Source organism: Zootoca vivipara, chromosome 6, assembly GCF_965207765.1.
Source record: "Zootoca vivipara chromosome 6, rZooViv2.hap1.1, whole genome shotgun sequence".
Taxonomy (NCBI): Eukaryota; Metazoa; Chordata; class Lepidosauria; order Squamata; family Lacertidae; genus Zootoca; species Zootoca vivipara.
This window is the reverse complement of record NC_142589.1, coordinates 82,080,606-82,092,861: the sequence shown is the minus strand read 5'-3', so window position 1 is coordinate 82,092,861 and position 12,256 is coordinate 82,080,606. Positions and strand designations below refer to the sequence as shown.

The 12,256-nt window shown below is 51.3% G+C and overlaps 1 protein-coding gene across 2 annotated transcripts in view; it reads right to left on the bottom strand.

Annotated features, from left to right (window-relative positions):
- Positions 1-2,772: 2,772 nt before the first annotated feature.
- The window catches only part of PLEKHG2 (pleckstrin homology and RhoGEF domain containing G2), a 63,725-nt gene continuing 54,241 nt past the window's right edge, over positions 2,773-12,256 (bottom strand). For both annotated transcript variants that reach the window (XM_060275464.2, XM_035119655.3), the window contains exon 18: positions 2,773-10,066. In XM_060275464.2, the coding sequence (XP_060131447.2) occupies positions 8,004-10,066 (2,063 nt within the window). In that variant the 3' untranslated portion in view covers positions 2,773-8,003. The remainder of the gene's footprint in view (positions 10,067-12,256) is intronic.

The window sequence follows — 12,256 nt, the reverse complement described above, 5'->3', positions numbered from 1 at the left end:
TTTTATTTTGTTTCGACTACGTCAGACCAATATGGCTACCTACCGGTAACATTTTTTATATGCAGCTTTAACTAATATTCTGGGAGCAATTATTCTCACCAATATAAATATTCATCTTTATGTACGCTTTCCTTAACAGATGGATTTTTGGAAGCGTCTTTTGGCTGGAGAACGGCAGTGCAAAATTCGGAGAAACGCCAGATTCGAAGGAAGACTGTGTTTCAATCTCCGCCTTGTTCCGGAAAGTTTGGAAAAGCTTGCATTTAAATGCAGACTGGAATGAATTTGTCCCCCCACCCCTATGTCTGCAGATGTCCTTTCTGTTGGGAATTGCAAAAGGATTCCCGGTGCTTTTTGTCTGTTTTGTGTGTGTGGTGGATCCAGTGGCGAAGCTGAAACCGGGGGGGGGGGGCGGAGAGCAGGCGGGGGCGTGGTGTGTGTCCAGGGGGTGTGGCTTGCCGCCTGCAGGGGCATGGCACCCGGTGCAGTGGGGGGTGCGTGTCGCATGTCGGATGTGTGGGGCTGCGATGGTACCCCCCTCCGCAATGGTGTGGGGGCGGTGTGCTCCCCCCCCCATTCCTCCGCCAGTGGGTGGATCAGGAAAGGAAGGGCTGCAATGGAGATCATGTTCCATGCTCAGCCAAGCACAATGTTCTGGCTTCTGTAGAATTATCAAAATGTTCTCCAAGTTTGCAGCGTCATTTGATATGGAGCTGGGGAGCCTCAACCCTCTTTGACCAGCACTTCGATACACGATACACGACGGCAAGCTCTCTCAAGCCTGATCTCTTTCCCCGACAGAGCAATTCATGGAATCATGTTTCCCATCCGGCAAGCCATTTTGCACAAATCAGAGCAGGAAACACTCAGAATGAGAAAGGGAATCTTGGGTTGGATATGGTCATTTTTTAAACGCTGCCTTCTTACCCAGCCATGACTGACTCACCGTGAACCACCTTGCCAGGTCCTACTGAACCCTGGTTCAGAAGGGGGAGTGAAGATCAGTTTTTAAAGAGCCTTTTTTGGGGTGGGGTGGGGGGGACACATGCGAGCGATTTGTGAGGAATTCAAATTTCACTTATGTTGGAGAGCAGTGTTTGTGTGTGAATACGGAGCACTTTGGGTTCTCTGTAACTTACCGTATTTTCCCGCCCCTCTTTTTGGGGACTTTCCTTCCCAGTCCCCAGTTCTCCCTTCCCAAGGAAATGGGGTCAGGGGTCGCTCACCCTTCTCCAACCTGGGCTCCTCCAGAGGTCTCTGGACAGTACTTCTTTGCCCAATGAACTATGGAACTCACTCCTGCAGGAGGTAGCGATGATTCACCAAATTGGATGACTCTAAAGGAAGACCTGCTCTGCCTCCACGGTCAGAGGCAGCAATGCTTCTGAATCCCAGTTGCTGGAAACCACAGCAGGGGAGAGTTGATCTTGTGTTCGAATCCTGCTTGCAGGTGTCCCATCTGGTTGGCCACTTTGGGAACAGGATGCTGGACTGGGTGGGCCATGGGCCTGATCCAGAATGCTCTAATAATAGTAATATTATTATTATTATTGTTGTTGTTGTTGTTGTTGTTGTTATTATTATTATATTTGTACCCTGCCCATCTGGCTGGGTTTCCCCAGCCACTCTGGGTGGCTTCCAACAAAGATTAAAAATAATTAAAATGTCACACATTAAAAACTCCCCTAAACAGGGCTGCCTTCAGATGTCTTCTAAATGTCAGGTAGTTGTTTATCTCTTTGACATCTGATGGGAGGGCATTCCACAGGGCGGGCGCCACTACTGAGAAGGCCCTCTGCCTGGTTCCCTGTAACTTGACTTCTCGGAGCTGGACCTCAGTGTCCAGGCTGGACGATGGGGATGGAGACGCTCCTACAGGTATACTGGGCCTTTGAGGCCATTTAGGGCTTTCAAGGTCAGCACCAACACTTTGAATTCTGCTCGGAAACGTCCTGGGAGTCAATGTAGGTCTTTCAGGACTGGTGTTATGTAGTCTCAGTGGCCACTTCCAGTCACCAGTCTGGCTGCCACATTCTGGATTAATTGTAGTTTCCAGGTGACTTCAAAGGTAGCCCCACGTAATGCTCTTCTGTAGGAGATGGGTCTACTCACCTTCCCTGGGGGAAAGGCATCCACAGCAGGAATGTTGTGAGGGAGGACTGGGGAAATGCACAGAGGATAAGGGTACCAATTGGCTTTGACATAAAAAATGTTACCTGGCTCAAGATCTCATTCCTCAAGGACTGCCTCTCCTCACACAAACTGACCCAGATCCTGCGATCATCGCCTGAGGCCCTTCTTCATGTGCCTCCCCCATGAGAGGTCCAGAGGGTGGCAACATGAGAACGGGGCCTTTTTGCGGTGGCTCCCCGTTTATGGAATGCTCTCCCGGGGGGGGGGGAGCGCTCACCTGGCACCTTCATTACATGTCTTCAGGCACCAGGCAAAAAAATTCCTTTTAAACCAGACCTTTGGCTTTTAAATATCTCTGTCCATTTTGCACGGATCCTAATGTAGGTTTGAGGGTGTTTAGTATTTGCTGGTTTTAATATATGCATGAGTTTGTTCTTTTGCTTAAAATACTGTAACTCTCTTTGAGTTGCTGTAGCAAAAAAAAGGGAATGATAAATCTAATAAATGATGATGATGATTCCATTTCAGTGCTGAAGATAAAATCACTGCAAGGGCAAGCAAAAGACTTGCCCAAATGAAATAAAACGAAAATATCCTGAAGAATTTTTCAAAAACACGAAGAAAAAGACCGGCTCCAGCTTCGTGGATAAAAAGTTTCCTGTTTATTTGCTCTTGTGATGCCATTCCTTTTCAAAAGAAACAGCTCCACATCATATTATAAATTGATTTTATGTACACCCCACGTGGGGGAAGAAGACGATGGGGAGAAATACATCAATATATAAAAGGAAGAGGCCGGCATTATCAATGTTTATTTACAAGGGTGGGGAGATTTTAAAAACCAGTACCCATTCTGAGGAGGTCGAGGGAACACCCCCCTGCTGTTAAATTAAACACACACACAACCGTGTCACTATAAATAGACATTTTTTGTAAAACACACGCACACACAAAATCTGTTAAGCAACAGCGATTCCCTAGAAAAGGCAGCATGCTGCATGAATAAAAGTGCATACGTTCATTTTCTCGCAAGGTTTTAAACTGAAGCAGCTCGGAAACTTCTGGCCGGAAGGCAGCAAAGAAAAGCGAAGAGGTTTCACATCCGAAACGTTCGAAGAGCAAAAAAACTGATTCTGGTTGCTGAGCCAATTGCCCGGTTGCTCCTCTGATCCACAGGATCAGTGTGCCTCTGGCAGAAAATCCAAAGTAGACCCCACCACCACCTTCATACTCAGATACCCACCCACCCAGGTTCAAATGGGGCGCGAGGCAGCCCCAACCCCATTTGTTAAAGTAAGGCTTGTGCAGGAGATCTTCCCACTAGACCAGTGGTTCCCAAAGTGGGTGGTGGGATTACCGGGGGGGGGGCAAGTGGCTCTAAGAGGCAAGGGGGGTACTGGAGGCATAAATGACTCTCTGGCATCACTGGACCAACTTCATCAACTGTGTCTAATTAAGTGAAAGGAATTTTGAATAGGGGTGCCATTGATTGCTGCCTGTTTTGAATTTCATTGTGCCATCTTCCTTAGTGCGTCGTGCAGACTGCTACCCCCCGAATAATGCTTTTTGCAGGGTTGGGGAGTAATGGAACCCGGGGGGGGGGGTGGCTCGAAAAAGTTTGGGAACCAAACTTGTGCCCCATGAATCAGATCTGTATCGCACTCGTTTTGGGACTCCCATAATCCACAGGGTGCGGTTGCCATCATCATTCACATGAACTCCACCCCTTTAGACTCCCCCACATTCTCTCTCTCTCTCTCTCTCTCTCTCTAACATACCTGGCTTGAAACCTTTCCTGACCCCCATTGCCAGGACACCCTCCTTGCTCCCCCCTTCTCATTGGTCAGATAAAGGCCCCTTTCCATCCCTGTCCCCAATTTTCCCTTCCCAAGGAAATGGGGTCAGGGGTCACTGTATATTTCCCTTGGCCATTTCTAGCTAGCTCACCCTTCTCCAACCTGGGCTCCTCCAGAGGTCTCTGGACATTGCTTCTTCGCCCAATGAACTATGGAACTCCCTCCCGCAGGAGGTAGCGATGATTCACCAAATTGGATGGCTCTAAAGTAGGCATCCCCAAACTGCAGCCCTCCAGATGTTTTGGCCTACAACTCCCATGATCCCTAGCTAACAGGACCCGTGATCAGGGATGATGGGAATTGTAGTCCAAAACATCTGGAGGGCTGAAGTTTGGGGGTGCCTGCTCTAAAGGAAGACCAGGCAAAAGCATGGAGGGCACAGTGAGGGCTCCTGATGGCTACTAGCCATCATAGCTCTGCCTCCACAGTCGGGGGCTGGAAACCGCAGGAGGGGGGAGGGGTGCTCTTGTGCTTGAATCCTGCTTGTGGGTTTCCCAGTAAAGGCATCTGGCCAGCCCCTGTGAGAACAGGCTGCTGGACTAGAAGGGCCATGGGCCTGATCCAGCGGCAAGGCTCTTTCTTGAGTTTCTAATGGAGCCCCCAGCTCCAGAGGCAGTCTATCTAGATTCCTGGGTTCCTAGGGGCGTTTGGCCACTGCAAGGACAGGATGATGGACTAGATGGGGCACTGGCCTGATCCAGCAAGGGTCTTCTAGTGTTCTTATGTGGGGGACATCTGGAGGGCATCAGGAACTTTGGTCTACTTCCACCACCACAACTAGCTGGACTGGGGTCTGAGTCGATGGAGGCCCTAGGCTGCCTCTGGCATGAAGATGCTTTTAGTCCTTGAAATTCCCCTGCTAGCTGCTTCCACAATTGGGGGTGGGTGGAGAACACTGACACATCAGTCAGTTCCTAACAGAGGAAATCTGGGGTGTTTTCTTGGCTGTCCTGCACGACAGGGCCAGATGGCGCAGGAGATCATCGCAAAGGAGAACAGAAAGAGCCATGCAAATGTAAGAGATCGGGCGTTACGCTGGCAAGAAGAGCAACCGGCGCGGGTTCTAAAGAGGAACCCGTTTGAAAATGTCTCAAAAACCAGGGGGACTTCTTGGAAGGGAAAGTCAAGGTGGGGTCCAATCTCTGAAGGATTCTTGGAGGTTATTTAAAACCAGAACAGAAGCTCAGCTAGGCTGTAAGCCAGGAGAAATGACGACATCTCAGAGGAGGCCAGCGTGGCTAACAAGGATGCTCTAAAAAGGCACCAGGTCTTGGCCAAAGGGGAACAAAACTGGCACAGCGGGTGTAAGTTGATGATACCGTATGATTTGGGATGGGGCGGGGAATAATTTGAGGAACATCTTGCTAAAACTGTTATGTGAAGAAACATTTTTGGAAATGCAGGGAATTGTCCAGGGAAATGGATGACAACAGAGTGGAAGGTGTGCTAAAATAAAAAAGGGAGAGAGAGATTGCAGAGATGCATACATTGCCGGGGGTTGGAATAGCTGACCCTTGGGGGTCCCTTCCGACTCTACTATTTCGTTATTCTATGAATGAATGACCTGCCTTTCTTTTCACAATCAGTGGAAGATGTTGGGCAGACACCCACACCTTCCCCCCCCTTCTTCTTCCAGGGGACGGGGGTAATGTCTGAAGAAATAAGTAGACAGAGAAGATCAGAGATGATGTTCTAGGGCAAACTGAGAAATGAAAAATTCACAAGTCTGCAGAGAATGGCAGCCCTTTGACTGAAAAGTGAACCAGCTGATCTCAATGAAAACGGATAGATTTGGCTGCTGAAATCATGGCAGTAAAAGCCAACTCTTTGCTGGAGGGTGGGAAAATAGGCAAGGCAATACCATTTTATTTTTTAAAAGGTATTGGTGGGAGCAGCAGAGGGGGACAGATAATTATAAATCCATTAGCTTAACATTTGCCCCTTAGAAAATTGGTGGAAAGCCTTATTAAAGAGAGCATCATTAAGGATATACGTAGAAGGAAGGAAGGAAGGAAGGCTCAGCATGGCTTCCGCAAAGGAAACTCCTTCTTTCACCAGGGCCGGCTCTTGGGGTAGGCTGGGTGGCGCGGGGCACCAGGGCGCCGGGTCAACAGGGGGGCGCTGCACGACGAAGCCGCATGGAAACCACGCTGCACCCGCCCACCAGCTGTGGGAAGAAACGGGGCGGGATGGGGGCACCGGAGCGATTCACGCACCATGGCGCCCAGGCGCCCGACCTGCTTAAGACGGCCCTGTCTTTCACCAACTTCTTGGGAGTTCTTTGGCAGTGCCAACAAGTCTGTGGGGATGGAATGGGCTGTTGTGGTAGGAACGCACCATATACTTGGGCTTCCCAAAAGCCCTGGGTAAACAGAAGTTCAAGGTCATGATCCCAACTAAATGTTAGGAAAACCATTCTGACGGTAAGAGCTATTCTCCTTCGTTGGAGATTTTGAAACAGGGGTTGGGTGGCCATCTGTCAGGGATTCTTTAGTAGTATTCCTCCATCATTGCAGGGGATTGGACTAGAGGACCCTTGGGGGTCCCACCCAACTCCATGATTCTAGGATGACGGGCAGCTCAATGAAAATGTCGGCTTGATGGGCAGCGACTGCAAAGAAAGGCGAATCCTGTTTTATCAGGAGTCCGAGTGCAAACGAAACTGGCGATGCTATATATAGTGGTGCCTCGACTTACGAATTTAATCTGTTCCGAAGGTACCTTTGTAGGTCAAAAAATTCGTAAGTTGAAAAGTGCCATTGGAAACGCGATTTCCCATAGGAATGCATTGGAAATGGAAAAATGTGTAAGTCGAAGCAACCCCATTTAAAACTTCGTAAGTTGAAAAACCCCTATCTAAAACCTCCGCGGTTTCCGTTCAGATGTCGAGAAATTCGTAAGCGTGCGGCCATTTGCCCCACTCGTAAGTTGAAAAATTTGGTTGCCGAGGCAAAGGAAAAAGCATTTTACGCAAGACATCCCAGGGCTACAGCCTATACAGTCAGAATTCATACAATGCAAGCAATACAAACTATAGGATCAGATCTAGCTCAATAATACAATTTGCAAATCACTCTCTACAGTTCGTAAGTCGAGGTAACACTGTACTGCCAGTTTATGGAAGTCTACGGCACAGCCACATTTGGAATGCTGTTCCGCTTGCCTCAGAAAATAAAAATAAATAATCCAGAGCTGGCAAATGGTCAGAAGGGGGCAACTGAGATATCAAGGATTAAGAGTCTGTGTAGGCATTTGTAAAATTATGCAAGGTCGCAGAGGGATAAGAGGAAGATTTGTTGTCTCATGACAACAGAACAGTAGATTACAGTTCCCAGGGAGAATTGTGGCTCCGGGAGGGAAATATGAGGGTCTCCTGTCAACTCTGGGCACCCATTGCAGAATAGGGCTCCCAGAATTCTGTACGGGAGGGGGAAGCCATGACAGTTTAAAGGGGCAGCATAGCGCTTTAAATGTACAAGGCGAATGTGGCTGTACAGTGGTTTAACAAGTAATATGTCTTTACGGGGAACTCTGGATCTCTTCTAAAACAAAAACCCACCGGTACCTGTCGTAAATCTGGGGGGGGGGGAGAAAGGCAGGGTAGTGGGGCGAGAAACATAAGAAAATTACACACACACACCCCCACACATACAATGAAACAGTGACCCCAATTGTTTCGGCACAAAACTCACCTTTCCTGCTGCTACCAATGAACTGAAATGGACTCAAACCCAGACGAATTATTCATTCCCAACAGAGTGAGGTTCAAAGAGGGGAAGGAGGAAAGCGGATCACATTTCGCTGTGGCATTTCCAGTCCCCCTCTTTTCACATCCCTTTCCGACTGGGGGCGGAAAGGGAGCTGTTTTGTGTTGCTGATCTTTTGGAATGCACACCCACAATTCGTCTCCCTTAAACTCTCCCGCCACCCCTGCCTACTCACCCCCCTCCCTGGGCGCAGTGGTAGGGCTTGGTCCTAGCCCTGGGCAGGACCCAGAAGCAGACCCCGGAAAGTTCACGTTTTGTGCACCCCCTCTAAGGCACTGCCGTTGACCTTCCTGACGCTCGGCTGCTCCGGGGTGGGCAGCAGCGGGTGGGTCAAGCTGACCTGGGCGTTGCTGAAGGAGGCGATCCTACCGCTGCCACCAATCTGGATATTCACCGTAGTGGAGTAACTGGCCCTCTGTTGGCTCTTCTCGGAGAGCTGCGCCGGGTCCGTGCCTATGGGGGAGTCCGATTCGGGGCAGTCCTCTCCCTCCAACAGCCTCCTCTGGGAGCTCGGCCGGCACTCCCTGCCCACGTACTTCAGACACAGGCCTGGCACGTTCGGCCACTTGATGCTGCCAATTTCGTGGGATCCGGGGGAGCCTCTGGGCAGGGGAGTGGGCAAGTTGTGGGGAGCGCCCTTGGCACACCTTAGCGGCACCTGGTCCCCATTTACAGCCGGGCTCTCAACCAGCCCGCCACTGGGGAGGCTGTTTCCCCGCGGCCTCAAAGGAGGCAACGCGGACGGCCTCGTGGCACAGTCTGGTACCAACGGCACCGGGGAGGCGATGTGGGCGGGCGGCTGCCCAGCAGGGTGGGCGCACAAGGGGGCAAAGCTGCAGACCCCGGGCCCGCTTGGAGGCGGGGAGCAGACTCTGGGCTTTACGGGGCAGGGCGACTGCACCCTGGAGTTGGGCTCAGAGGCGGAGAAGGGGACGCCGTTCTCGAAGGCCTGGGCTTTGACAGACAAGGCTCGGCGGCGGGGAGGAGAGAGGGCCCCGAAACAGTGGGAAGTGGCCGGAGGTGCGTCTCTCGGAAACAAGCCCTCTGCCTTCCCCATGTTGGTGTGGGCCCTGGGCGCCCCCTTGGGGAGCAGAGCCAAAGGGTTTGCCAGGGGTCTCGGGAGGGTTGGCCCAGAGGTGGGAGGCGGGAACGGCACCTGCATCTCCTCGTGCGGAGGGCCGCCGTTTTTCCGGGCCAGGCTCTGGCTGATGCAAGAAGCCGCAATGTACCTGGAAATGGCCGCCGCGCTCGAGGAGAGGCACCTGCGGACCGGAGAGGCTGGGAGAAGCTTCGGGAGCGGGGCCGGCGCGCGCTGCTGTTGGGCAGAGACCGGAGGCTCTGGTGCCACCTGGAAATCGGGCCGGGTTGGGGAAGGGGATTCTTGGATGGGGCAATCCTCCATGCTGCGGGGCATTGGCAGTGGGGCCACTGTGGGGCCGGAGGAAGCCGGCGGAAGGAGCGCTGTGGCCTTTGGGGTGGAATCCAGGGCCACAGTTCTGTGGACCCTGGGCAGTGTTTTGAAAGAATCGTTGTTTGAAGCTACCAGCTCCGTATCGACTTTATCGTTCTCCAGGAAAGGTGCTGAGCCTTTTCCTGTTGAAATGGCGGCTGCCGACAGTTGCAGCCCAGAGCTTGTATGGGAGGGGGCTTTTTGCTGGTTCTGCCGGGAGGCCTGCTCTGCTGGGGGAGCAGCTGGAGAACTGGGCAAACTGGGCTTCGGTTCCTCTACAAAGCCTGGAAAGACAGAGGAGTTTCCAGTCTCCAGGTCAGTGAGTCTCTGGGACGCCTGGGAACGGCTGGGCACTCCTTTTCCTACGGCACTCGCTGGCTGCATCCCAGGCCCAGAAGATAGCTGCTTTGCCTCTTCCATCTCCCCGGACGGCTCTGATGCAGACGTGGTTTCCTCTGCGTCCATGGCTCCAAGCGTTCTCTCGGTTACGCATTTGGGGTGCAGAGGAGCACCCCCCAACTTGCATGCCTCTTTGGCGAGGGGATCCACAGCAGGGCCAGGCGACAGGGAGTGTCTGGGGCTTCCTGGCCCTCCTCTGCTTTGCTTGCCTTCTGGGAGCTCCTCCCTACCGGTGGGTGGCAAGGCGTCAGACCCAACGCACGAAGGCTGGGATATGGGGCACAGAAGTTCCTGTCGCAGTGGACCCAGGAGTTCTGGGGGGAGAAGCGGGCGGGGCGTCTCAGCACGCAGCTCCAGGGCCGTCCCCCGGGTGGCAGCAGCGAGCATTGTGTTCTCCTGGACTTGGACCACGTGCTGCAGGGGCTCGTGGATGAGAACGTGGCCGTAGATTCGTGGCTCACCTGCAGAAGGGGAGAGACAGGAGGCGGTATGAAAAGCCCAGCTCCTCATTCAGGGGGAGAGGAAATCAACTAGAGTCGAAAGCTTGCATTGGCTTAATCCATAGATAAATCAACCCAAGCGAGGGTTGATTAATCTTTTTTTTAGGGGGATAGGTTTCTGATTGGAGATGGTGAGGGCTACGGTCACCCTGGCCCGTTCGCTGAGGCAGTTGTGGTCATCTTTTGGAAATGGCCTTTCCTCCTAAAACATGCATACCCTCCAACATTTCTCTGATGAAAATAGGGACGTCAATAATAATAATAATAATAATAATAATAATAATAATAATCTGCCCACCTGACTGGGTTGCCCCAGCCACTCTGTGTGGCTTCCAACATATATAAAAACATAATAAAACATTAAATGTTTTTAAAAAATCCCTCTACAGGGCTGCCTTCAGCTGTCTTCTAAAGGTTGTATAATTACTGTACTTATCTCCTTGGCTCGGGGGCTGTATAACTCCATACCCTCCAACACTTCTCGAATGAAAATAGGTATGTCCTAATCAGAAACCGGGATGGCTTCTGTAAATCCGGGACTGTCCCTGGAAAATAACTGGTAGGTCTGCACATGGCAGCCTTTTAAAAAAGTAATTTTAGGTCCCACATCCCTTCAAATTTTAGAGGCGTCCAAAACCCTGCTTAGTTGCTGCTCTGTGATGCTATTTCCAAGGCAACAGCCACCGCACCCTCTGGAAGCTTCGCTGAGCTCCCCTTTGCCCTGAGATGCAAGAGGAAACGCTTGTGATTTAAGAAAAACACCCCCCCCCCCGGTTGCAGACTGCAAAATCTCGGAAGACGGACACAAAAGTCCAAGGGACACAGAGACTCCAGCTGGCCTTGTTTTGCAGACATTTCTTGCACAGTGGGAGTGGAGAGGCCAGCAAAGGGGGGGGGGGTAGGAAGCCAAGCTCCCCATTGGCCAAGCAGATGCCCCCCCCCACTACCAGTTTCACAACATGACTCAGAACAGCTTCCTGCAAATCAGGGAGAACAAAAAAGATCAGGGAGGGAGGCTTTAGGGCAGCATAATTGCAGGGGGGGGAACCGAGGTCACCGTTTGCTTTTCAGATGGAAATCACACACACACACACACACACACACACACACACACACACACACACACACGGATCCCAAACTTCCCCTTGGATCCCAATCTCTGGGTCAGCTGATCCTGGCATGGCTTGCCTCCCGTCCGGCTGACTCTGACCCTGGGGCATGTCGACCCAGCGTGTGACAGCCCATGAAAGAGACAAACTCTATGCTAGAGATAGTTAGGAAAGGAACTGAAACATACGGACGTTAAGGCCAGCCAGCTGGATCCTGCCAAGGGCCCGTTCAAGTCCAGCCTGCTGTTCTTGCAGTGGCCAACTAGGTTCCCACAGGCAGGATTTGCACCCAAGAGCAGCCCTCTTCCCCTCCTGTGGTTTCCGGCAACTGGTATTGAGAGGCGTTTCCCACCGCTGGAAACAGGAATCTCAGACACAGAGCCTTAATGCGAGGGCCCTTGCCTGGACAGAGCAGTGCAAAAGATAATGATTGATTCTATGAGCAGAGGCTGATCATTATGGAAAATAAAAAAATTCCTTCAGTAGCACCTTAAAGACCAACTAAGTTTATATTTTGGTATGAGCTTTCGTGTGCATGCACACTTCTTCAGATACACAGTATCTGAAGAAGTATCTGAAGAAGTGTGCATGCACACGAAAGCTCATACCAAAATATAAACTTAGTTGGTCTTTAAGGTGCTACTGAAGGAATTTTTTTATTTTGCTTCGACTCAGACCAACACGGCTACCTACCTGTAACTGATCATTATGGATTCAACTTCTGCTGGGAAGAAACTATTGGCCACTGGTTTTCAGCTGTGTACATAGTTATCTATATAAAAGGTAAAGGGACCCCTGACCATTAGGTCCAGTCGTGACCGACTCTGGGGTTGCGCGCTCATCTCGCATTATTGGCCGAGGGAGCCGGCGTATAGCTTCCAGGTCATGTGGCCAGCATGACAAAGCCGCTTCTGGCAAACCAGAGCAGCACATGGAAACGCCGTTTACCTTCCCGCTGTAGCGGTTCCTATTTATCTACTTGCATTTTGACGTGCTTTCGAACTGCTAGGTTGGCAGAAGCTGGGACCAAGCAACGGGAGCT